The sequence below is a fragment of the Rhinichthys klamathensis genome, unplaced genomic scaffold (assembly GCF_029890125.1).
Source record: "Rhinichthys klamathensis goyatoka isolate OS25496 unplaced genomic scaffold, OSU_Roscu_1.1 h1tg000523l_1, whole genome shotgun sequence".
Lineage (NCBI taxonomy): Eukaryota > Metazoa > Chordata > Actinopteri > Cypriniformes > Leuciscidae > Rhinichthys > Rhinichthys klamathensis.
The window spans coordinates 1,226,990-1,254,373 of NW_026607002.1; the positions used below are offsets into that span (position 1 = coordinate 1,226,990).

The window sequence follows — 27,384 nt, forward strand, 5'->3', positions numbered from 1 at the left end:
TCTTACCTAAAGCAGAAGGAGCCTTGAGGTTTTCTAAACAGAAATATTATGAAATGGGGAATAGAGCTAGTCGCCTGTTAGGCCCGCGCGGGGCCAGTGACTGGCCAATCAACTTGCCCGACATACTCTTTTACTGGCCCCGAGCCATCGGGGCATTGCTTATGTCGAGCCCTGCTTCACTTATTGAAACTTTGGAGAAATATGGCAGACTCTCGGGCCACCAAATTAACCAATCTAAATCAGAAGCAATGTTACTAAATGGCAGAGATGGGGGACTCGAGTCACATGACTTGACGAGTCAGACTCAAGTCGCAAATTTAAGGACTTGAGACTTGCTTGACTAAATTAAGAAAATGACTCGACTTGACTTTGACTTGAGATCCAATGACTTGAGACTTGACTTGACTTGAACTGTATGACTCGAGAATGACTTGATATACATTTTTATATAAATCATCGCAACATCCATTGATAAACAAAATGAAAGCAACGGAACCATTGATGTCAGTCATCAGATTCTGCGCGATTGCGTGACGCTGCACAAGCCCAGAAATAGCCTACATCGCGGTGAGCGCGCTAAATACAAAAACATCTCCCTGCATCGTATCTTTTTGGATATAAACACTAGAAAATGACCATATTCATGCAAGAAGATTTGTTGTACGCATAATAACTGGCAAGGGATAGGCCTATCGGACGACCATCACAACCTCGAACAGTCGAACTTCATTCACCACGTCTAAAAGTAAGCTATGGCTTGTTTAACCTGTTTGTTATAGTTAATTTGACTATCTTTAAATCTAGAGAGAATAATATTGGTCAAAACAGCATGCCTCTTTATACACAATTATGTTTTCAAATGTAGCTTAATGTTGTCAATATTCAAATGATAATTAATGATGGTATATGTTTTGTATAACATTTGCCACATTTCTTTTTAAATCATGCTTTAAAGCCAAAAATGTTGTTCTTTCCAATGACGAAAAACAATATAGAAAACTGTTAGTTTTGTCGTTTATGTTTCTCTTAATGTTATCAGGGGGTTGGTGGCAAAAAATGCCAGCAGAATTAATATGCACCCAAAATTCAAAATGTGGTGGAAAAATGGCCCTAGTATGAGTTATTTTCATAATTATAACATGTATAAAAAAAATATTTCCAGATTATTGGCGTGATTGCAAATGTGATGATTTTATAAAACAGTTCAGTAAACAAAGAGTGAATATTGTGATGTGACATTTTAGACATAATATTCCAAATATTTTCTGTTTTTGCTCTATTTCTCCAATGACAATAGTTCCAAACAAGCCACAGAAAGAGTTATGCGTATTTGTGATTCTGTGACCTTGTTGCTTAGTTCCAGAACGAATCTGTCATTTTGAACAAATCAGTTGACTGCTTCTATGACTCGTACATTAAGACGGTGATTTGGCGCCACCTATTGGCGGTTTTAACTTCATAATAGGCTAAATGCCAACGGCTGTTATATAACTTGTATAAAGGGGATGCCAGTTTGAAGAATGCCATTTGGTGGCATTGGAACCATTATACTTCCTGTGGAAGAAATATATTTCTTCCACATCACTATGTAACTACCGCCCTATCTCCAACCTCCCCTTCCTGGCCAAGGTATTGGAAAGAGTGGTGGCCTCACAACTACACACCTTTCTGAATCACCATGACCTGTATGAGCCTTTTCAATCTGGTTTCCGTTCTTATCACAGTACAGAGACTGCCCTTCTGCGCATCGTTAACGACCTTCTACTGTCTGCTGACTCTGGTTCACTTAATATTCTCATACTCCTTGACCTTAGTGCTGCCTTCGATACCATCAACCACAATGTTCTAATCACCCGTCTGTCTGCTATTGGTGTTTCTGGTACAGCCCTCATTTGGTTCCAGTCTTACCTCTCCAACAGAAAGCAGTTTGTGACGCTTGGTCCTCATCAGTCTTCCAAGTCCCCTGTCACCCGTGGTGTCCCCCAGGGTTCGGTACTTGGGCCCCTCCTCTTTCTCATATACATCATCCCTATTGGCCCGATCATACGCAGCCACGGTCTTAAATTCCACTGTTATGCAGATGACATCCAACTCTATTTGACCACTCACTCTCCAACTGATTCACCACCGTGCTCCCTCACTGACTGCCTCTCTGACCTAAAATTATGGATGCAAAACAATTTTCTTAAACTCAATACAGATAAAACTGAAATTCTGCTGATTGGCCCTAAAAGCATCCTTTCTAAATCTCCCAGTCTCACTCTCAATATTGATGGTTCATCTGTCCACCCTACCCCTGTTGTCAAAAACCTTGGCATTTTGCTTGACTCCACCCTTAGCTTTGATCCTCATATCAAATCACTCACTAAGACTGCCTTCTTTCACCTCCGCAACATTGCTCGCCTCAAACCCTTCCTCTCTGTTAGTGATGCACACTCTTTGGTTAACTGCTTCATTATGTCCCGTCTAGACTACTGCAACTCACTTTTCCTTGGTCTCCCTGTGAAATCACTTCAAAGGTTACAATATATTCAAAACTCGGCAGCCAGACTCCTCACCCATACCAGACGATCAGCACACATCACCCCCATTCTCTACCAACTCCACTGGCTACCAGTTCCATCCCGGATCAAATACAAAGTACTACTACTCACCTTCAAAGCGCTCCATAACCTTGCTCCCCCCTACATCCGCGACCTCCTGATCCCGTACACTCCATCCCGCTCACTCAGATCCTCTGACCAAAATCTCTTGGCTATCCCCCGCTGCAGACTTTCCACCCTGGGTGGCAGATCCTTCAGTGTCTTGGCCCCCAAACTCTGGAACAGCCTCCCTCAATCTCTTCGTGACTGTCCTTCACTTTCCTTCTTTAAAGCTCATCTCAAGACCTTTTTGTTTAAGGAACATTTTTCCACACCAAACTCATAGCTTCACACAGATTACTTGTCTTTGTTGTATTGTTTTGGTTGTTTCTGGTGTGTATACTTGCCTTTCCACTATGTAAAGCGACCTTGGGTTTGAGAAAGGCGCTATATAAAATAAACGTATTATTATTATTATTATACTTGAATTGTGAATTGTTTAATACATTTTAATGGTCTTCTGCAATGTTTGAGGCATATTTATTTTCTCATGCTTTAATGTTGGCCTAATTTCAGTTACATTTACATTTTAGGCTATGTAGTTTGAAATTGTATTTATTTTTTATTTTTTAGATTTTTATTGTAGTAACCACTCAGCTGTATGTGGAAATGCATATTTAAAAAAAATATGTTGCAAATAAAACCATAGTCCACAACTTATGTAGTTTTAACTTATTTTAATATATAAATTCAGTGAAATCATCAAACGTTTGTATGACTTGCCAGTGACTTGTGACCCAAGCTACGACTTGACTTGCTTGACATAAGGCAGTGACTTGACTTGACTTGCTTGCTTTTATAAAAAATTGACTTGGACTTGCTTGAGACTCGAAGGTTAAGACTTGAGACTTGCTTGTGACTTGCACATGTGTGACTAACTCCCACCTCTGCTAAATGGCCACCTACCCACAAATGTAAAGAGTAGATTTAAATTTCGAATGTCTAATCAGGGATTTAGATATCTGGGAATCTTTATAACCCCTCAATCATCACAGTTGTTTAAAGCAAATTATGGGAAATTACTGGATGAAATCAAGAAAGATGGGAAATCTTACCTCTTTCACTTATAGGGCGAATAGAAACCATCAGAATGACCGTTCTACCTAGATTACTCTTTCTTTTTCAATCATTACCTATACATGTCCCCATGCCCACATTCACTACATTAAACAAATGGCTCTCAAAATTTATTTGGCAAAACAAACGTCCGAGAATTCAATTGAAATCTCTTATGTGCCCTAAAGAGCTTGGCGGATTGAATATACCAAATTTAAAAAAACTACTACTGGGCTGCCCACGACTTAGATCAATGGTCACTTGGGTTTGCCGGGATGAAGAGGCAATCTGGTACAAGATGGAACAAGGGGACTGTCAAAATATATTTCTTGATACTCTTCCATTTGTGAACCAAGACACATGGACGGAAAAAGGGTTGATTCTGTTGGGTCAAATGTTTGAGGACGGAGGTCTAGTGTCTTTCCAGCAGCTACAACATATGTATGACCTCCCAAACCAGGACCTGTTCAAATATTTACAATTGAGACACTATTTACATAAACATAAGGACTGGCATACTTTACAAAAGCCACCTTCTGACATTGAGCAATTTTTTCTATCAGTAACAAAAGGGACAATAACTACTAAATACACTCACCTAAAGGATTATTAGGAACACCATACTAATACTGTGTTTGACCCCCTTTCGCCTTCAGAACTGCCTTAATTCTACGTGGCATTGATTCAACAAGGTGCTGAAAGCATTCTTTAGAAATGTTGGCCCATATTGATAGGATAGCATCTTGCAGTTGATGGAGATTTGTGGGATGCTCATCCAGGGCACGAAGCTCCCGTTCCACCACATCCCAAAGATGCTCTATTGGGTTGAGATCTGGTGACTGTGGGGGCCATTTTAGTACAGTGAACTCACTGTCATGTTCAAGAAACCAATTTGAAATTATTCGAGCTTTGTGACATGGTGCATTATCCTGCTGGAAGTAGCCATCAGAGGATGGGTACATGGTGGCCATAAAGGGATGGACATGGTCAGAAACAATGCTCAGGCAGGCCGTGGCATTTAAACGATGCCCAATTAGCACTAAGGGGCCTAAAGTGTGCCAAGAAAACGTCCCCCACACCATTACACCACCAGCAGCAGCCTGCACAGTGGTAACAAGGCATGATGGATCCATGTTCTCATTCTGTTTACGCCAAATTCTGACTCTACCATCTGAATGTCTCAACAGAAATCGAGACTCATCAGACCAGGCAACATTTTTCCAGTCTTCAACTGTCCAATTTTGGTGAGCTCTTGCAAATTGTAGCCTCTTTTTCCTATTTGCAGTGGAGATGAGTGGTACCCGGTGGGGTCTTCTGCTGTTGTAGCCCATCCGCCTCAAGGTTGTGCGTGTTGTGGCTTCACAAATGCTTTGCTGCATACCTCGGTTGTAACGAGTGGTTATTTCAGTCAAAGTTGCTCTTCTATCAACTTGAATCAGTCGGCCCATTCTCCTCTGACCTCTAGCATCAACAAGGCATTTTCGCCCACAGGACTGCCGCATACTGGATGTTTTTCCCTTTTCACACCATTCTTTGTAAACCCTAGAAATGGTTGTGCGTGAAAATCCCAGTAACTGAGCAGATTGTGAAATACTCAGACCGGCCCGTCTGGCACCAACAACCATGCCACGCTCAAAATTGCTTAAATCACCTTTCTTTCCCATTCTGACATTCAGTTTGGAGTTCAGGGGATTGTCTTGACCAGGACCACACCCCTAAATGCATTGAAGCAACTGCCATGTGATTAGATAATTGCATTAATGAGAAATTGAACAGGTGTTCCTAATAATCCTTTAGGTGAGTGTATATCTCTCACTTTTATAAAATATTTTTTATAAAAATATCTTCTCTTTTATAAAGAGAAGCTGCTGAGGATACAAAAGTCATAAAGGAGAAATGGGAACTAGAAATGAATATAATAATTACAGATGAGGAATGGGAACAAATGTTTCAAGAGGGGCATAAAATATCAAGTAGTCCAATGTTGAGAGAATTTGAGTGGAAAACAAAAGTAAGGTTATTTAGGACCCCTTTTATCACATCTAAGTTTGGTGGGACTTCAGACAAATGTTGGAGGGGCTGTGGTCTTGTGGGAGATCACACTCATATATTTTGGGATTGTCCAAAATTATTGAACTATTGGAAAGACATACAAGATTAAATTGATAAGTGTTTGAGTATTAAGATTCCACTGGACCCATCCTGTATTATTCTGGGAATTTTTGAGAACAAAATCAGGACTAATTATCATATTCATCTCTTGAAAATCCTGCTTGTACTTGCAAAAAAAAAAAAAGATTACAGTCTCCTGACTGTAGATTACAGACCGCAGCCCCCCCACAATCTCTCAATGGAAGAATAAGGTGAAGGAAGTGTACTATATGGAACAAATTACAGCAACATTGCAGGTGAAAACGGATTTATTTATGGACCAGTGGTCCCCCATCCAAATGTATATTCCATGATACCTATGTTAAATGTACATACACCTTGTCTATACTGTGAAGCTTATGCTGGCTATATCTATCCATTTCCTTTTTCTCTATGGACTATATAAAGGCTTTAGAGGAGTGATAGACATAGGGATGTATCCATGTATATTGTAACATCCAGGATATTGCATTTGTATGTTGTGAATTGCACTTTTTGATCTCAATAAAAACAAGTAAAAAAAAAAAAGGAGAGAGGCTCGGGAGCGCGCATGCACGTCACATCCGATGGATTCCGCAGAAAATCCGACCCGGAGCCTTCACACAGAAATAGGAATACTGGCCTTCAGAGGTAATAGCAGAACCCGACAAGTGGATCATTGTAATGTGTGATTACAACCCCTTCACACACAGGCAATAAAAAAAGGATTCATTTTAGAAGAAAAGTTACATATAGCACCTTTAAAGGAGAACTCCGGCGCAAAATGAACCTTTGGTCTAATAAAACATTGGTACCTAGTCAACCATTCTCTGAGATTTGTTTTCATGATAATCGAATGTAAAGAGTTTTATCTCTAAAAACTGTTTAGCGTATAACGCTAGTAATGGGGGCATATAATAAGTAAAAAGAAATCGCTAGTTTATACCACTAACAAGGCTCAAAATAGCCCCACACGAACACAGTAACATAATGAGGGTCCCTACATGCAAAACGAAGCATTGAGAACTTTGTAAGTGTACAGACCGTTTAATAAGAAGATAAAGATAAAGACAGTCCACTTCGTGTATACAGACAGGAGCCATCTTTGGAAAACAGTCTCGACTAATCAAACCACAAACAATGTGCTAAGTGAGCTGAGCTGTATGAAGTTCAGTGAACTTCTGAACTGTATGAATGGCGTTCGTGGTTTGATTAGTCGAGACTGTTTTCCAAAGATGGCTCCTGTCTGTATACACGAAGTGGACTGTCTTTATCTTTATCTTCTTATTAAACGGTCTGTACACTTACAAAGTTCTCAATGCTTCGTTTTGCATGTAGGGACCCTCATTATGTTACTGTGTTCGTGTGGGGCTATTTTGAGCCTTGTTAGTGGTATAAACTAGCGATTTCTTTTTACTTATTATATGCCCCCATTACTAGCGTTATACGCTAAACAGTTTTTAGAGATAAAACTCTTTACATTCGATTATCATGAAAACAAATCTCAGAGAACGGTTGACTAGGTACCAATGTTTTATTAGACCAAAGGTTCATTTTGCGCCGGAGTTCTCCTTTAAACTACACAAAGAAACAAAACACATTCTTTCATAAATCATAGCGTTTTATGGCAAAACAGTTTTCTGAATTATTATTTTTGTTCCATCTGTCTGAGATGACCATTGTTGGCATCCGTCTGGAATATGCGTCAAGGAGTCTCTGTGGTTGGTTTGCAGATTTTGGAGCGGCAGGCTCTGTTGTAGTTGCTGCAGGTGTAGTATGTCCCTGGATCTGGATCTGTTGGTGCTATATCTGAGATATGAGATGACCATGCAGTGCTTAAGCGATGACACCGACAGGAGTATTTTCACATTGTTGCGATCACATGAGAAAGATTTTTAGAACTATATCTTTATCATTATAGTTATCGTCCTTGGTGTGAACCGGCCTTTAAAATGCAATACACAACCATTTTGACCTTCCTTAAAGGTTTCCCTTGTCAAACAATCAAACTTCAATACTAATTTTAAATTACTCTATTAAAACATAATTCCACCTTTTGCTTGATCTGAATATCATCAAGTCATGAAACTGAACTTTGCTCACTTAGACACCTTCGGGCAATGCTTTTTCTTATGTTTCTGTAGTGTAGATAATTGGGTGAAACTCCTCCCACATGAAGAGCACTGCGGTTTCTCTCCAGTGTGATTTCTTTGGTGTTGTTTTAATGCACCTGATGTAATAAAGGCATTCCCACAGTCAGAGCACAAATAAGGTCTCACACCAGTATGAATACTCTCATGCACTCTTAAAGTCGCCAGTCGCGAAAAACTCTTTCCACATACAGAACAAACGTGAGGTTTCACACCAGTGTGAACTTTAAGGTGTTTTTTTAAGCTAGATAAATAAACAAATGTTTTCTCACACTGATCACAGCTGAATGGCTTCCCTCCAGAGTGAGAGAGCAGATGCTCTTTGAGAATGTTTTTGTAAACAAAACTCTTTCCACACTGAGAGCATGTATAAGGCCTTTCTCCAGTGTGAATTTTCATGTGATATCTTAGGTGTCCTGTGCGATTGAAACTCTTTCCACACTGAGTGCATGTGAACGGTTTTTCTCCAGTGTGAACTCTCATGTGTATCTTAAGGTGTCCTGTATGAACGAAACTCTTTCCACACTGAGAGCATGAGAACGGTTTTTCTCCAGTGTGAACTCTCATGTGTATCTTAAGGTGTCCTTTATGAAGGAAACTCTTTCCACACTGAGAGCATGAGAACGGTTTTTCTCCAGTGTGAATCCTCATGTGATCTTCTAGGTTTCTTTTTTGACTGAAACTCTTTCCACACTGAGAGCATGTGAACAGATTTTCTCCAGTGTGAGATTTCATGTGTTTATTAAGGTCTGATTTGTGCACGTAAAACATTCCACACTCAGAGCAGGTGAAAAATCCTTTGACTCCAGATTTTCCAGCTTGTTTCTGTGTGAAATTCTCTTCAGTCTGTGAAACAACTGCATTTCCATCTTCATTTGTGAAATTATGAGGTTTTTGAAATTGTTGCTGTTTGTCTTCATTCACTTCCATCGGGTCTAAAAACAACATTAAATTCCCATAATTCAATTAAAAAAAGGACAAATGAGAAGAAGAGATAACGTTCATTCTTAATTTAGCACAAATCTAGTTTACTACCAAGTCTACTAGTATCTAGTTTTAAATGTATTGTTATATCCTCCGGAGAACCAGAACTTTTAAGTTTTTTTATTTGTTTATTTTGTCAGTAGATTTGGAGCATAAGAAACAAATGGAGATTTTTTTTTAAAGACAGTTTATTCATATTTTGTCTGTACACCAGGACTCAGTTATTAAGAAATAAAATGACATTAGACATGTATAGGCATTCTTTTTTAATTTACCAATACATTTTTATAACAGAGTATGATTTGAAAAACTATTTTACTTTATGCAATGTGTAAAATCACCATAAACGGGTAGTCCCATTCTATACAATTTATTTAATTTGCATATTAATGTGTTCTTGTGGCAACATGTAATGAATGAGTTATACTTTTATAATGAGTAATAACTTAGGAACATTTTCATGAGAATATCTCATATTTCATCTAAGTCCCGGGGCCAGATGTATAAACGCTGCAATTTTCCAAGCACATATCGTGATTTACAAAAAAATAAACTAGGCGTAAATGTGCACACCGTACGGACACACTTAATATTTATAAAAATATGTATTAATTATTAAAGGTGCTCTATGTAACTTTTCTACTAAAATGAATCCTTTTTTTATTGCCTGTGTGTGAAGGGGTTGTAATCACACATTAAAATGATCCACTTGTCGAGTTTTGCTTACCTCTGAAGGCCAGTATTCCTATTTCCATGTGAAGTCTCCGGGTCGGATTTACCGCGAAATCCAACGGATGTGACGTGCATGCGCGCTCCCGAGCCTCTCTCCTTATATACAGTCTTTTGTAGACGGTCAGGGAGTTACGTCCGGTTAAAGGCGCACGTTTTTTGGCTTATATCTCAGTCAATCTTTGATCAATATTCCCAAGACTCTAATCGTTCGTAGTGCTGGACGGGGCCTTTCGAACGAGCCCACCCCCGAGGTCCAAATCGCCCGGCTCCCCGAGTTATAGCCGTTCGAAATCGGGGGTCCCAGCGAACGGCGATCCGGTAGGGGGCATCCCCGAGGCCCGCCACTCTAGTGTTCGGGCAAGGGTTCCCCTGGGACCTCCTCCCCCGAATTTGAGCTCTCTGGGTCTTTGCGTTCCAGAGATACGAGCGATTTTCTTCTGAGATCGTGACGTCACCGGCGTCCGCAATTTTGCAGCGCGCCCGATGGTTTTCTGCTAATATCTCCGCGAAAACACCACCAAAAACTATGGACCTTATATGGCTCTTTTCAGCTCGACTAGATGGTCCCAACGAGCTCGGTGCTCGCCGAATCCGTCTAGTATTCGCCGAGATATTTGCGTAATAGACGGTATTGTCTATGAGTTCGAGCACAAGCGCTCTTGTAAAATTTGGTTGCAATCTGAAACATCACCACTAGAGGCCGCTAACAGTTACATAGAGCACCTTTAAATTAAATATTGATTCATTATTCATTTAAATAAAAATATTTGTAGTGGATGCACTGCTTTTGAACACTTTTCCAGTAGCATGCTGTTTTAATGTTTTAACCAGCGAGGATTTGCTTGGCGCATGACAATTCCGCTTTAAAGGGATACTCCACCGTTTTCATATTAAACTGTTATTCCCTTAACTAAGAGGAGTTGATGCATACCTCTCTCGTCTCAGTGCGTACACTCAATCGCTCTGGCGCGCGAGACACTTTGATAGCACTTAGCTTAGCCCAGTTCATTCATTAGGATCCAAGCAGAGAAGCGACCAAACACCTCCACGTTTCCCTATTTAAATACAGTTACACGAGTAGTGTAACTACAACTACAACTATAATGTATGGCGGAATACCATAGCAAGTGCTTGGGAGAACTTCGACTCGGCGCAGGATTATCATCATATCATCACTCCTGAAAAATCCTCTCCCTCTCCGGAGTGATGATATGATGATAATCCTGCGCCGAGTCGAAGTGCTCCCAAGCATTTGCTATTATTCCGCCATACATTATAGTTATCCACTTTACACGCTTAGAAAAGCGCAATGTTTTATTTTGTGTCACCATTCTTGGTCGAGTTACACTACTCGTGTAACTGTATTTAAATAGGGAAACGTGGAGGTGTTTGGTCGCTTCTCTGCTTGGATCCTAATGAATGAACTGGGCTAAGCTAAGTGCTATCAAAGTGTCTCGCGCGCCAGAGCGATTGAGTGTACGCACTGAGACGAGAGAGGTATGTATCAACTCCTCTTAGTTAAGGGAATAACAGTTTAATATGAAAAATCGGTGGAGTATCCCTTTAATTCCCTTTTAATTAATAAAAAATAACTCTTCTCTGAAAACTTTCTCTGAAATGTATTTTATACAATTTTTAATTATTTATGGCAAAACAAGACAAGGATACTGAAAGAATTTTAGTTATGTAATGTGACGGCACATAGTCCGTATCTCATATTTTACTGTCTTGTATCATTAAACATGTTATCACATGGATGAGAATATGCTTGGAAATGAAATGCAGATGATGCTACGCATTGTAAAACGCGGCGTTGTAAGATTCATATATGGTTATTTCTGGGAGGAGACGCATGTACGCACAATCTTCAGCTGACTGGGGTTTATAGATTTGATCATTCAGTCGATCGATTTTAAAGCCAAAGAGAAGGAGTTGTAATGGTGAAACCTAAACATGTGGTATCTCTGAAAAGCCCTGAATGTGCTCTTTACAGGAAACCAGACTCAAAAGTCGAAGCCTGGATCTCAAGAGGATATGTGAGTTTTCATCTTAATGTTCCTCATCAGTCATTAAAGAGAATGAAGGAAAACACCAACCTATTTGTTCCTCTGTATCTTCATCTTTTATTCTGCAGGGTTCTTCCTTAAAGGGATACTTCACCTCTGGAAAGATGAATGTGTATTTAAAATGGGTCATTTATGTAGAAGAAATGTGAAATTATTTTTGAATTCATAAATCTCTCGTCTCAGGGGGATATGAGGGTGTAAAGCGCGGTAATTCGAAAATACTACAGGTTTTCTAAAAAAATAAAATAAATTATTATGTATTATCACATAGAACTGTGTATGTGCATTTATTAATATAGTCGAGATTCATGTTTGGAATTATTACAGAAGGTTTGATCGCAGTTTTAGTCACAGAAACCAGCGCAAGCGGCTCGTCAAGTCTTCTCTTTCGCCCTCTCAAAATGCGCAAATGTCTTCACATCCATATATTCACATTGATTTTGCTCTGCAAGCAAGCTGCACGGTACAATACAAGACTTTAGTGCTTTATATCAGGCCAATTTATAAATTCAAGCGATTTTAAACTATAAACTTAAAGTACTCGCGCGCCCTCTTCAGTCAGTGCTCAACCAACGCCCACACACATAGCCGTCTCTCACAAGTGTCAGATTTTCGTGGCTTATTACACATAAACGTTCAAATACACACATAGTTATGTCAAAATGCCCGTCTTGGTGAATATTTGCGTCAATTATGTGAATGTGACCAGTAGGGCTGGGGTAAACGATTATTAATTAAACGATTAGTCTGTCGATTATTTTATCGATTAGTCGACTAATCTAACGACTAATTGAACGATTCTTTTTTGTAACATGGAAATTGCAGGAGTGCACATTCAATGCACAACAATTTTGATCTGGTTCTTACAGAGTATCTACACTGTAAAATGTTTGGTAGGCTACTCAAATGAGCCCTATCACACTTGGATGTGGTGCTCATTTTAATGTTTTCAGTGCTCATAAAAAACATCCGGACTGATTTTTCGGTTTTGTTGATGGGGGTGGGGTTTACATGCGCTTCATAAGGCACACACGCACATTTGCACACACACGCGCAAGGTCTCTCGCTCTCTCCCTCGCTGCGCGCGCTACACGGTTTGGAGCTCGCGAGCTCTAGATTCCGGGAGATTTTAACTAATTTGCGGTCATCAGGGAGCCGCTATCACTATGCGGGAGAATTGGGATGTCAACTCCATTTGACAAAGAGCGCAAATATCGACACCTTTACGTTTGGGACTAAATTTGAAGTATTCCCATACCTTCGATGATTTAGTGCGAGCTGGGTTTTTTAGGACTTTTTCTTTTGTTGGGACTTTTGCATGGCTTTGTTGTGAATTCTGTGAAGAGGTTGCTGTTTCGTCCTCGATTCTGCAATGTTTCGGTCTCCCACGTGTGTGTGGCGAGCTGTACCGCCGGGAACGGTGCAAAAAAATAAATACATAAATAAATAAAGAAGCGTCGACAAAAAAATATGACGTCGACGAATTTTCTGTTATTCTGTTCTGAATTTTCTGACGTCGACGCGCCGCTACAGGCCTAGTGACCAGCATGTGTAAAAGCTAGGGGTGGGAGAAAATATCGATCCATCGATGCATCGCGATTCTCTCTCCAACGATTCTGGATCGATTCTGGGAATTCCAGAATCGATTCTGAGCTTAGTTTTTAACCAGATGTGCGATGACGTTGAGTTTGCTTTAGAAACACCCGTATTCTGCTTGCTTCCAATTCCTCACACACATACACCACTCGAACCTTGCGTAAAATAATCTTTCATAAAGTTCGGAAAGGTTGAAGCGAATTACAAGGACATTCACAGGCTTCATTGCACAGGATACGCTGTGAGAGACGCGCGCTTTCTTTGATGTTACACTTGAAGTGTTCTGTCTCGCCCGTCGGTATTTTCCTTACAAATGCTCTACGAAGTCATCATGTATGTGGTTTGGAATGCAGTGGACTTATATATTTAAAATATGAACCTCAATAAGTAACAGAAGGCTGCTTTCAATTTCAAATGCTTTGTTTGTGAGACTGCTCGCGCATGCGGCTGTGCGACTCCGTATAGTGGTTTAATGTATTTGTGCAAAATTAATGTAAACACAGCCAGTTATGTCTTAAGGGATTAAACGGAAAGGACACACCGCATTACTTCTTTTATTTCAAAAGAGATGCGTGCGTGAATGCAGCTCAATAGATCTCCCGCAGTCTATGATGTCATAGTAAAAACAACAGTAAAGATGAAGAAAAATCCCTCACAGTTCTTGAATGGAAAACGTTCAGATAATCTATAGGCTACTGAAAGCACTTTTTGTTTGTTGTTTGTTATATTTTTCTATGCTCCTCTTTATTATTTGTTATATTAGTTTAAAATTCTTAACATACAACTGTTTTAATAAAAACAAATTAATTTGTAATTATTTTTTAAAAAGTACTTAATTACTTATGTAAACTAATGAATTAATAAGGGGGGGAAAGATAGATAAAGAATCGTTCTGGAATCGGATCGTGACTCCCAGAATCGGAATCGGATCGGATCGTGAGGTGACCATAGATTCCCACTAGGGATGTCAATTTTCACAAATTCCCATGATCGATCGTCGTTTAAATTAACGATCAATTAATCGATTAATCGTTAGCCTTAATACTGCAATATGCGTCTGCTGCAGTGCATATGGCCAACAGCATGACAGCGTCTGCAAATGCTGCTCAAACCGCTATGTTCCTCACCAAATTAATGAGAATGGTTTTAATCTAAATAAAGGGCTAGTAGGATTGTAAAATGTTTCGATGTGATTGAGAATTAAATTACAGGGCTCGAATTTCGGCGCGGGATTGCGGGTATTGCGCATAATTCTAATAATTCCCACCGGTCTCCCATTTATAATGCAGGAAATTCCCGCAATCGTAATCCACACAGATTATAAAATCAAATCATTCTTTTAACAACTCTCTGCCAGAAGCAATTTCACAAACAGCGTGAGTGTTCAGCGGTGCCGCGCGCTCTTCTATCTCTTCTCTCAAAATGTGTTGTGCAAGGCAAGCATCAAGCGCTGCGGCGATAATACACACTCGCGTTTAGGAGTCGGGACATGAGGGAATATTCACTTGCACAATCGGGCCAGCAGTGCATCGTGACTGAAGTTTACCATTTGCACGTCTTTTTAAGTCTTACCAGTTTAAACATTCAAGCGATTTTAAACTAATCAGTGCTCGCGAGCTCTCTGAGATGATTTTCTATGCGCACATTCATAGAGAATCGGCCTCAAAAACAGCTGGCCAGTAACAAAAGTTATATTTCGCGGATTATATTGCTTTAACACGCAAAATTGTGTCAATTTCGGTCTTCGTGAGTATACTCTAAACATAGTCGCTTTTGTCTTTTAATAAGCATAAAACGCATGCCAGTATAATGAACATAAGGATCCGTGCACTAGCTCATTAATTTAGTTGTCAAAACAACAAAATATAGCTTTAAGTTAAAGGAATCAGGATTAATAGCCTATATATATTTAATTTATTCAGGACTAAAATACTACCCAGTGTTATTTTTCATTTGATTACTTTATTCAGTTTCTGTGGGCCTATATGAAGTTAGACCCATTGAAAAACTTTTCTCTTTATTTGTCTTTATTTGTATCTTTATTCTATTGTATTTATTTGTGCTACTTTTTTCAATTTAATTAAACAATTTAAATCAAGCTTCCTTGTGTTGTGTAAACTCTTAACAACAATATTACCCCATTGTAAAAGTGCAATGAGCGCAAACATTTAGGCAAGATAAATGTAATTTTTGTTTGGAAAAAATGCCCCCCGCCCTTCTCCCCTCAACCCAACCCCCTACCCCCATGAGAATCATCTAAGGGGGGATTTCCCCCCCATTTTCCAAAACGAAATTCAGGCCCTGAATTAAATTAAATATTTAATAATCAAATATAACGACTAATACAACGTGTCACCAACGCCGCCTCAGATGCGCTTGTCAGAATGTGTGACTTGTGGACGCGTGCTCTTCCTGGAACAACGCACTTAAAACGGCAACTAAACCCAATGAATTCACACCGATTTAATAAAATAGTGTTCTCATGTTATGTAATATGACAGTCCCAAATTAATCCTCGTTATTAGTCGTGCATTCTGCGGCGCGCGCTGAATGAATAACTTAACCGTTGAGCACTTTGCTAGCACGTTATTTAACTCAAAGAAATGCATCCTATGAGATTAATCAGATATATACAAAATAAACATAATATTACAAATTATATCTGCACAAAATGACGTGAATGCACAAGTGAACTTGAACTAAGTTACGTGCCATTCAGAATGACTCATGTTGTGGACGCGCTCTTCCTGGAACAACGCGACACGGCAACTAAACCCAAATAATTCACAATGTTTTATTACAATATTGTTCTCTTTATAATGTTATATAATATGACAGTCCCAATAGTCGTTATTAGTCGTGCATTGCCATTTGAGCTGCGCGCGCTAAAGATCACGCTGCGTCAATTCTTAACCAAATGCATCTAATAGATAAATCAGATATAGATAGGCGCACACAAAATAAACTATTACAACTTACATTTGCACAAAACAAAAGGCAGCGAATGCACACGCAAACTTATAGTCATGATGAAGGTGTAAAATAGTGCCAAACATAACTCCAGCGCGCTCGCTTACATGTTTCGCGGTTGAGCAGCACGCACGCGCATGAACCTGCTTAATCGATGATCGATAAGGTTTATAGATTAAACGTGTTATCGACAATTAATCGATCGTCGATTAATCGTTGACATCCCTAATTCCCACCCCTAGTAAAAGCATGCCCCCATTCATTAGGTCTTAAGTGACAGCAGCCTTTAAAAACTGCTGTCTATTGGCTGCCTGTGTTAATAATGATAATCAAACAACCAAAGAATATCTTAAATAAGAATTAATAGCTTAAATAAGGATTAATATTTAAATGATACAGTTATGACTATGCAGAGTAATTTAATATTTGATTATTCAATTTATGTGGTATTTTTACTTGAATACTACTGTGAGACCTATATACCTGAAGAAAATATACAGCATTGCTTAATTATCTTTATTCTATTGTTTTTATTTATGCTACTGCTTCCAATGTGTTTAATCGTTATTTTATTACTGATTATTGCAACAAATTACCTAATAAAAAAACCAATACACTGAGTGAGTGAGCAAACATTTTGGTGAGTTTATTGTAATTTCTTTTAAAAGTATAAAAATACATATAAAAACATATAAAGGAGTTAATATTTAAGTGTTGTAAGTATGTTGTTCTTTTTTTACCATGGTGGTATCAGTATTACAGACTACTAGTTTTTGGTATGGTGACATCCGTAATCTGGTGACTCTCTGCGTGGATCTGCGTCTGTCTGTGTGAATTGGTCTTTTATGTTCCACATAAGTCAACGAGAATGAAGGAAAACACCAACCTATTTGTTCCTCTGTATCTTCATCTTTTATTCTGCAGGGTTCTTCCTTAATCTCCATCTTTACAATAGTATGTCCGTAGTTTCTCCTGGAGTAATTCCTCCTGCTTGCTGCTTCTCCTGTGGGAAGATGGGAATATTCCCCAGCATTTAAACTCTCATGAACGGCTGTGGGAGCTTCACTGACTGAAGGAGTGAATTGTGGTCGTTGTTGCTCATTTAGCAGATGATCATCACACTTACAATCACTCGAGATTATCCAGCTTTAACTGTTTCGATCAAACAACCATTTATAAACAATTCAACTCCTCTAGCTGATTTGTATGTTGCTCTTACATTAGATAAGATTTACATGCATTAAAACTGTTCACCAGGTTTCATTAAATAAAATGAAAACCAACTCAATCTTCAAAAATTGTAATGTGAAAAACAGTCAGTAACAAGTTTGTTTCACGAGCGTAATGAACAACATCAGTCGATTCATTTCGATTCATTTCTGAGTGATTCACTAAATGAACCGACTCGTTTAGTCGTTCGGATTTAGATTTCTCCTAATAAATGATAAAATGAATGTACTCACAGTCTGTAAAACAGCAGATTTAGAGCAGAATGAACGGCTGTGTTCCACTTCTCATGTTTATGTTCCCTTCCCTCGCTCACTTCTCTTCTTCTCCTAGACTCGGATGTGTGTCATTGCTTCGGTTGCTCGAGCGCCTCTACTGGCGGAAACCATATTAAACTATATAACCTTCATTAGATACAAAACAACCAATATAAAATCTATTATCTTGTTTAAGATTATATAAACACTATTTATTTCCCCAAATATATTTGATTTGGGTTAAAGCTTTAAACTTGTAATTTAATTGAATTGTAATTGTATTCACCTTCTGGAGTCAAAACATTTAATTCATTTTAAAGTTATACAAGTTTAATTAATAAAACATGTGAGTGTCATTAAGAGATGAATATTTACCATAGTTCTGTCTGAGAAGCTCAATGCAAGTTGTCTGATTTAGATTTCTCCCAATAAAAATAAAATCTCATTCTGATAAACACATGAATGAAATCAGTTAAAGGTATACACTATATGTAACTTTTGCCGCTTAATAAACCAAACTTATTTAAAGGAATAGTTCACTTAAAATTGAAAACCAAACAGTTGATGGACCCCACTGACTTCCATAGTCCATCAACTGTTTGATTATCGACATGCTTCAAAATATCTTCTTTAGTGTTTAGCAGAACAAAGACATTCATACAGGTTTGAAACAACTTGAGGGTGAGTAAATGAGGATCACCAAGCTGGGCATTTAGGCATATTTATGTGTGTTTTTAAGTGTTTAGGCACAAACCCAAAGTTCACTTTTCTTCTCCATGTTCCACTCCGTCTCGGAGCGCATACACAGAAAGCCGCTTGAGGAACAGTATCACTTTCGCCTCTTAATGCAGTTAAAGTTCCAGTCCGTAACTTTTTTAAGTTAAAAATAATCCAAAATAATTTTAGTTAAAAAAACGTATTCTGCCAGTGGTCAAAACTATCTGCTTGCCATAGCTAGATTCAAAACGGTTAGCTTGTAATAATGATTTTAATTCCAGTGGTACTGGTGGGTTTCCGCGGGAAATCCGAGCGTGTCTTTGCGTCATTACGTCACACCCGTACACATAAAGAAGGAGTTTCGGCTAGCCGGCTATACTGCGCGTGACGAGATGTTTAGATGTATAGGCTTTTCTCGCAGCACTTTACATAATTAAACTTATGGCATCCAGAAAGATCCAAACAACAATCATCAGTGTCAACTGAGATTCAGCAGTTATAAAACCCAAAAGATTTCGTACTTCGGATTTAAGGTGGCTAGAGAAAGAGAAAGAAACCGTCTCATGCGAACACAAGGATTTAAACATCGGCGGGGCTTTTGAAAAGTGCGTGAACTCTGTGTTTTGAAGGGGTTCAAAACGGAAGAAGAGACGGCTTTTTTCTGCTGAACAAGTAAGACATTTCAATAGTTCAATCGTGTAACAGTACGTTTTCTTAATTCACACAGTTATGGAGTTTCCTTTGTTGTGCCTTTCTCGTTTTGCTATTATGGAGAATATGAATTCTGAACTACACAGGTAGCTGCCAACCATAAAACACATTAAATTGAACATTAGTCACGCAATGCTGATGTTGTTATGAACATGAACAATTTGAGAACAAAGTAGGCTATAATTTGCACGGTTGCTGTAAATCGCGTTGATTAAATCTAACGAAGCTTATCATGTCGAATGCTTTTTCCCCCTTAGTTGGTCAGAACAAAAATGGATTTTACTTACTTGTTCAGAAGACATTTTCTTATGAAAATTCTTATGTTGGTCAGACATTTTTAAAAAGTGAATCTGTGATTCTGTATGCCAGTATCCACACAGCGCGGTGACTGACAGCAGCACTCGCCTCAAAGCACTGTGTTCATCCGCGCTGTTTCATGCCGATTTACAACCCACGTAAAGATGATAATTCCGCGAATCACTGCAGTTACAGATTTCGAACAGAGAGATGGTGACAAAGAGGAAAAGATACGGACTGCAGCTTTAAGCAACTTAGACCTGCAGTTCAGTGACAGTAGACTATATCTGGTTTGGACGTTAAGTTTGGGCTTTTAGGGAGGATCTCAAGTTCGGAAGGTGTTGTTCAGTCAGATTTAACCAAGGTTGTTTAAGAGTTAGTAGACTATTTGTTTGTATTTTTTTAATTCATGGAATTGTTTCTAAACGACTGTTCTGGCAAAACATTTGCACCTGGATAATCTCGAGTGATTGTAAGTGTGATGATCATCTGCTAAATGAGCAACAACGACCACAATTCACTCCTTCAGTCAGTGAAGCTCCCACAGCCGTTCATGAGAGTTTAAATGCTGGGGAATATTCCCATCTTCCCACAGGAGAAGAAGAAGCAAGCAGGAGGAATTACTCCAGGAGAAACTACGGACATACTATTGTAAAGATGGAGATTAAGGAAGAACCCTGCAGAATAAAAGATGAAGATACAGAGGAACAAATAGGTTGGTGTTTTCCTTCATTCTCTTTAATGACTGATGAGGAACATTAAGATGAAAACTGACATAAAACAAGAAAATCCCAAACTTGTAGACTAGTAGTAAACTGGATTTTGCTCAAACTTTCTGATTTTGTTTCTAATTTGTCCGTCTTCAATTGAATTTTAATGTTGATTTTAGACCCGATGGAAGTGAATGAGGACAAACAGCATTTTACAAACGAAGATGGAAACATCATTTCACAGACTGAAAAGAATTTCACACAGAAACGAGCTGGAAAAACTGGAGTCAAAGGATCTTTCACCTGCTCTGAGTGTGAAAAAAGTTACAAACAGAAAAAAAACCTAAATGTGCACATGAGGATTCACACTGGAGAAAAACCGTTCACATGCTCTCAGTGTGGAAAGAGTTTCACATCCCAAAATAATCTCAAAAAACATCTTCTCTCTCACTCTGGAGTGAGATCATTCAGCTGTGATCAGTGTGAGAAAACATATGTTTTTGGATCAAGCTTAAGAACACACATTAAAACTCATACTGGTGTGAAGCCTCACTTTTGCTCTTTTTGTGGAAAGAGTTTTTCACTACTGCACATTTTAAAAGATCATGAGAGTATTCATACTGGTGTGAAATCTTATCTGTGCTCTGACTGTGGGAAGACCTTTGTTACATCCAGTGACTTAAAAAGACACCAGAGAGTTCATAGTGGAGAGAAACCATACAAGTGTTCACACTGTGGAAAGAGTTTTGCTCTGTCAGGAACCCTGAAAACACATGAGCGAGTTCATACTGGAGAGAAACCTTATGAGTGTTCACACTGTGGAAAGAGTTTCGCTTATTTATCATCCTGTGCAGATCATGAGAGAGTTCATACTGGAGAGAAACCGTACAAGTGCTCTTTATGTGGAAAGAGTTTCACCCAACTATCTAATCTAAAGACTCATGAGAACAAGCATTAAGATGCAGATCTCTAAATGATCATTTTCAACAAGCACAAGACATGAATTATTGTATTGCTTTTATTCTCCCTCTTCTTTTGAAGCAGATTCTGTGTCACATCATCAGGATAAACAGTGTTTCTGTATAAAGTGAACATTTACAATCCCACTCTAGATGGCAGCGCTTGTTGTCATTCTCAGTCATTTCAAGGTTTCATGGATGAAGAATCGGCTCTAAATCTACTTTTGCCAACTTCTGGACAAGGGGGTAATCCATCACCCGGAAACTGAAGCTTCGCGGGAGCCGCCATTGTAGCAGACTGTTATGGACATTTTTATATTCTCATTTGATTTTATTCTCTTTTGTTTGTATTCCTGAGTTACGAGAACAGAGAATCTTGTTTTTCTAGTATCATGTTTACACAGCTGAAAAACCCACGAAGAAAAGATCTAATCGGGAGAATACAGGGCGATCCCACACCTTCTGCCCCAGGGGAGCAGGAGGTAATTTAGGTTGTAAATGAAGACCTTTTGACTTTTCAAGAACAAAGGACAATTCGACCTCCTGAGGAAAAGGAGGGGCTTACGGCTTCTCAAGAAAAACTGTATAAAATGTGCTGTTTGTGGAAATCAAGCAGGTCTGCCCTTTTCAAAATCGGGTGGCTGCGGTTGTGAAAAGGGTCCTCAAGAATAAAGCCTTTTCTCTTTATTACAATTTGCCTCTTGAAAGTTTCTTGACCTTTTTGATGCTGGTTTTTGTTAACCTCTGAAAATTGCTATTACACAGAGCAGACCATCACCTGCTGTCAGGGCTGGACTGGCCATCGGGCATACCAGGCATTTGCCCTGTGGGCCGACGTGCTTTGTGGGCCGATACATCTCATACTTAATTTTTATTTTATTTTATTTTTGTCTGAACGGCCCATAAAACTCGTACATCGGCGGCCCATTGCGTTTAGTTTTGTTAAAATTAGCGGCTCTGGGATCTTTGTGCCGGTGTAATGCATTGGACAAAAAAGCCAGCGTAGGTTTTTCTTTTTCTCACAGACCGGCGCATGATGAAACGCGTAGATCAGCGGCCCATTGGTTATTTTCTTGATTGACACTGGGCTGGTCCAATCACATCTTTAAACTCCTCCCCCTTTGAGCTCTGAGTGAGCGAGCAGTGTGTATCTGTCAAAATAGTCAGAGCGATGGAGAAGAAACGCAAGGAATGTGCAGAGAAATAGTGTGAAAAAAGAAACTTCAAAGGCCCTTCAAGTGTCTGATGAGGATAGTGAGGAGGATAAGGAGAGAGATGAGTGAGTGCAGAGAACTGTGGTAAGCAGAACTAGGCTACTGTCACAACACTTGGGCTATGTAGGAACCCACTACCCAGTTACGCATTATTTACACATCTACATATTTGACGATTACGCATTTTATTAGAATTGTAATGAGACAATAATGAGTAATGAGTTTGTAAACCATGTTTTTCTTCAAAATATAAGCTCGATGCCGTTTCCGTCAAAATAAAAGATCATGTGCGTATCTCTGTATAGAAATTAGTACGAAACTAATTATGAAAGTTGCTTTTATTTTTCAGTGCATTTGTTTTACAACATATGGCTATTACTGCCATGGGATTAATATTATAACTATTATTATGTAGTAGTGTAATGTAGACAGACACTATATCACAACTAAAAGAGTTTTGAATTTTTCTTTGTTCAATTTGCACACTGAATATGGGTTGGAGCTCTTTATTTTTAACTCTCAAAGTGCACCAGAATTTTCGTACGGGGGAGCATGCCCCCCCCCCAACCCCCCTAGAGGGACAGAGGTGCACTCACCACAGATTTCACAAAAACCTGTGGGAAAAAACGGTATTGCTATCCCAGTTTATAGTTTATAGTTTATTTCTTTAGGATTCATCACTGTGGAGTATAATTCAACTTAGTAGTTATTTCATCGGTTAACTCTTACTCACTCCTATTCACTTATGGCATTAGTGGTTTTAATAGGAGTTGGTATACATATTCAAGGGCGTGCAAAGTTCGGTTGTGTTATATAGTGGGCCAGTCTGAGCCAAAATGCCCGGGCCGATTTTTTGTCCCAGTCCAGCCCTGCCTGCTGTTAGCATTACATTGACTCCCATTCATTTTGGCGTCACTTTGACAGCGAATAACTTTACATCTGAGGCGTTTAAAGACTCCATTTGTCCATTATTTATTTCTAAAGAAACAAGACAATGTATAAGGCTCCATTACTTTGTATCTTACGTTATGGCCCCGTAGAAGCAGTTTTTGTAAAAATAGGCTAACGATTGCGTCATAACACGCGACTCTCTGTCACACAGTTGAGAAATTACCGTATAGACAGGAGGAGAAGCTCATTTAAATCGGGGGGACGTGGAGGCATAAAGTCGAGGGAGAAGCCCATAGAGAGTCATGTTGACAACGGTCAGCTTGAGCTAGGACTGGAGCTAGTTTGTCTTTCGGCCAGCTGGGGCCTTTGTTTACGGATCACTTACCAAGACTGAAGGCTGCCAGTTCCGCCGCACACTGCTAACAGCTAACTGGGTACTTGGCCATGTACGGGCCGGTTCTGTTTCACTTCACCTTTGCTTCAGACTGATCGTACTCCGTTACGTGCCCGCTCACAACACGGTCTCTCCACTCACAGCCATCTGGCCTCCACCAGATTTCACGGTATTTCTGTATGTCTGACTTTCTTCTCTATAACGCAAATCGATGCTGTGCAGCATCATGTTTCAATAAATTGGGACACATATTTTCCTGTTACCTATTTTAGTACCCCATTTTAGCACTTTGTTATTTTATATTAATTATATTACACTACTATATTACATCTGTGGATATTTATTCTACGTTCAAGTATTTTTAGTATTTTGGCTTTGGTTAATTTGAAAACTAACTTTTATTAATTTCATCTCATTTTATTACTTCCATTTAATCAGTAATTTTAGTACTCTGTTGTCTTATAGCTAGTTTTACTTAAGCATCAAGCTCACTTTGACAATATGAGTAGCTTACGTTTATTTGAGTTAGCTTGTATTGTTCTGCTATTGTAATTGAGGTTTAAGTCTACACTAATTCGGGTTGTTTCGAACCCCTGCAGACAGTCGATCAGAACTGTGTAATGACATCAAATGTAATGAATTCACTCTGCAGACTCCAAGTCTCGTTGAAAGAGTTTACTGATGATAATTTCAAATGTAACATGTGTGGTTCTGGAACAAAATACAAATATAACTTAAATGAGTGACTTACATAAATTTACTTTAACATTTGTAAGTAATATGATCATAAGGCAACGATCTTTATATGTATGAATAGCATTATCTTTGAGCCCTTAATACAATTATTAGGAAAACAAATAGAACAGTCATTCTGTGTAAGCCCGCAAGATGGCGCCCTTAGCGCATTTATGGTGACTGAACACATTTAAATCAATGATAACATGTCCTCCTAAATCACGAAATAATCGAACTGTAGGGAAGTGGGTTTTGATGGCCCACTTCCTGGACGTGGTATGGTCCAAGATAAAAAATGATGGCCCAGCTCGCAAATGCACTATGGTGCAAAATGATGGTTTATTTATATAGAGGTGAAACTTATTTACAAGCGAGTCCAAAACTGTACAAAAATAATCAACTCTTCCACTGGCGAAAATATATTAACTAAACAAAATAAACAAAAAAAAAACTGTAAACACGTATCCACAATACACGGTTTCACACAGCAAAACATTAATTGATTTGTTCGTGGCACCACAACTGCACACTCACGCATCAGCCTACCAAGAGACCCTGAATGAATATTCAGCCACTCTTTTATACTGTTGGCTCCTCCCCTATTGGAGCCAACCATTTACCAAAACCCCGGGGGGAACATGAAATTTCACAGTGCTTAAGTACTACATAAACTCGCACTAATAAACATTAAACATAAATATATACCCATAAAATACATACCAACATCACGTAATATTCTTTCAAGACATAAATTAACTATGGACACAAAAATATTTCCCACATCACATGACACATAGTATCCTCCTTTCCGGGTGACGCCATTATTGCGGAGACGTGACAGTGCGCTATAAATAGCCCTCGATACCAACAATCACGTTTAATCTGTCTCTCTCACTCCCAGAATCAACTCATCATGAGCAGGTAAATCTATATGCACGTATATGTATGCGTGTGTATGCGATGTGAGTTTATTGTATCAAGACGATGGGTACTTTGTGTTTGAATGAACAAGTGCTATGTGTCTCGTGTGCACCCGGACCATAGCGGTAACAGAGGAGCGGCAAATTTGAATGTGTGTGTGTGTGTGTGTGTGTGTGTGTGTGTGTGTGTGTATGTCAGAGCCAGCGCCAAACTGCCGTCTGATTAGGTCTCCTTCTTTACACTACCTTCTCTCTCTCCAAGCTGCGTACTGCTCGGGTACCGAGACAGGTAGTCAGCAATCACATTCTTCCTCCCAGGGATGTGACGGACATTGTAGCGGAAAGGTTGGAGAGCTAAGTACCATCGAGTAACTCTGGCATTGTTGTCCTTCATCGCATTGATCCAGCTTAGGGCCCGATGGTCCGTCTCCAAGTCAAACTCTCTCCCAAGCAGGTAATACCGGAGGCTATCGAGGGACCATTTAATGGCAAGACACTCCTTTTCAATTGTAGAGTATCTTGCCTCTCTAGGCAGCAGCTTACGACTGAGGAACACCACTGGCTTCTCCTCCCCAGCAATCCCTTGGGCTAGGACCGCTCCTAATCCTGTTGCAGAAGCATCAACCTGGACCACAAACCGCTGAGAGAAGTCAGGTATCTGGAGAACTGAACTGGAACAGATCCTTTCCTTGAGGGATCTAAAAGCCAACTCACAGTCCTCCGTCCATGGTAAGGGGTTCCGTACTGCCTTAGCCAACAAGTTGGTCAATGGGGTAGCAATAGAGGCGAATTCTGGGATAAATCGCCTGTACCATCCCACCAGACCCAAGAAGGATCTAACTTCTTTCTTTGTTCTTGGTGGTGGGCTGCGATGAATTGCCTCTACCTTGCTGACTTGTGGTTTCAATTGTCCATTACCTAACAGGTATCCTAAATAACAGGCTTCTCGTTGTGCCCATCTGCATTTTCCCACGTTCAGAGTCAAACCTGCTCTCTGTATTCTTTCCAGAGTTTGCTTGAGGTGTTGGATGTGATCGTTCCAGGTGTTACTGAAGATGACAACATCATCCAAGTATGCAGCTGAACATTCCTCCCCACCTTGCAGGACTCGATCCATCATCCTCTGGAACGTTGCTGGGGCTCCATGCAATCCGAAGGGCAAGACAGTGAAATGGAATAATCCAAGGGGAGTCTTAAATGCAGTATAAGGTCGAGATGCTGGGTCAAGAGGCACTTGCCAGTAACCTTTACAAAGATCAAGAGTGGTGATGAACTGGGCTCGGCCGATCCTTTCCAACAATTCATCCACTCGGGGCATCGGGTATGCATCAAACTTGGATTGGCTGTTCAATTTACGAAAGTCGATGCAAATGCGAAGTGTATGGTCCTTCTTCGGCACAATGACTATTGGGCTACTCCATTCACTTGCAGAGGGTTCGATGACGCCCAGTTGTATCATCGTCTCAATTTCTGTTTTTAAAGGAGTTAGAAGGCGCTCAGGGATGCGATACGGCCGCTGTCTCGATGGCGTAGGGTCATTTAAGTGGATGGTGTGTTGGGCTACATCCGTCCGTCCAGGCCTTTGACAAAGCAGATCTGGAAACTGATATAGAAGATGTTGCATGTCAGACCTTTCAGGATCTTGTAGATGGGTAAAATCGAGTTGTGAGGTCTGCCTCTGAACTTGAGCTTCACAGTCCTCATCCTCCACCTCCACTTTCCTAACCATCAACACAGTTTTAGCCTCCACACTGGCTTGCTCTTTCCACTCTTTTAACAAGTTTACATGGTACGTCTGTCTTTCCTTTCCTTTATCTGGGTGGTGCACTTCATAAGTTAGCGGACCCATTTTCCGGCTAATGGTGTAGGGTCCCTGCCACTTCGCCAGTAGTTTGTTGGTTGAAGAAGGTAGCAACAGTAGTACTTTTTGTCCTGACTGATATTGGCGAAGCCTGGCCTTTTGATCGTACCACCTTTTCTGGTTTTGTTGAGCCTGTTTCAGGTTAACCTTGGCTTCGTCCCTGTA

General features: G+C 39.6%; 4 protein-coding genes across 4 annotated transcripts in view; 3 read left to right on the forward strand and 1 right to left on the reverse strand.

Moving 5' to 3' along the window:
• Positions 1-27,384, forward strand: part of LOC130073045 (gastrula zinc finger protein XlCGF7.1-like) — a 471,752-nt gene that overhangs the window by 335,275 nt on the left and 109,093 nt on the right. The gene's annotated exons all lie outside the window — the stretch shown is intronic.
• The window catches only part of LOC130073075 (gastrula zinc finger protein XlCGF7.1-like), a 161,818-nt gene that overhangs the window by 57,039 nt on the left and 77,395 nt on the right, over positions 1-27,384 (forward strand). The window lies entirely within an intron of this gene.
• LOC130073116 (gastrula zinc finger protein XlCGF8.2DB-like) lies at positions 7,928-17,921 on the reverse strand. Its single transcript, XM_056238548.1, has 3 exons — positions 17,790-17,921; positions 17,213-17,329; positions 7,928-8,913 (listed from the first exon to the last, which is right to left on the reverse strand). The coding sequence occupies exons 2-3, from the start codon at positions 17,268-17,270 to the stop codon at positions 7,928-7,930; spliced, it is 1,044 nt and encodes a 347-aa protein (XP_056094523.1). The 5' UTR covers positions 17,271-17,329; positions 17,790-17,921.
• On the forward strand, positions 19,830-21,310 carry LOC130073076 (gastrula zinc finger protein XlCGF52.1-like). The gene is made up of 2 exons (XM_056238506.1): positions 19,830-20,250; positions 20,425-21,310. Exons 1-2 carry the CDS (start codon positions 20,193-20,195, stop codon positions 21,201-21,203), a joined length of 837 nt encoding a protein of 278 aa, XP_056094481.1. The 5' UTR covers positions 19,830-20,192; the 3' UTR covers positions 21,204-21,310.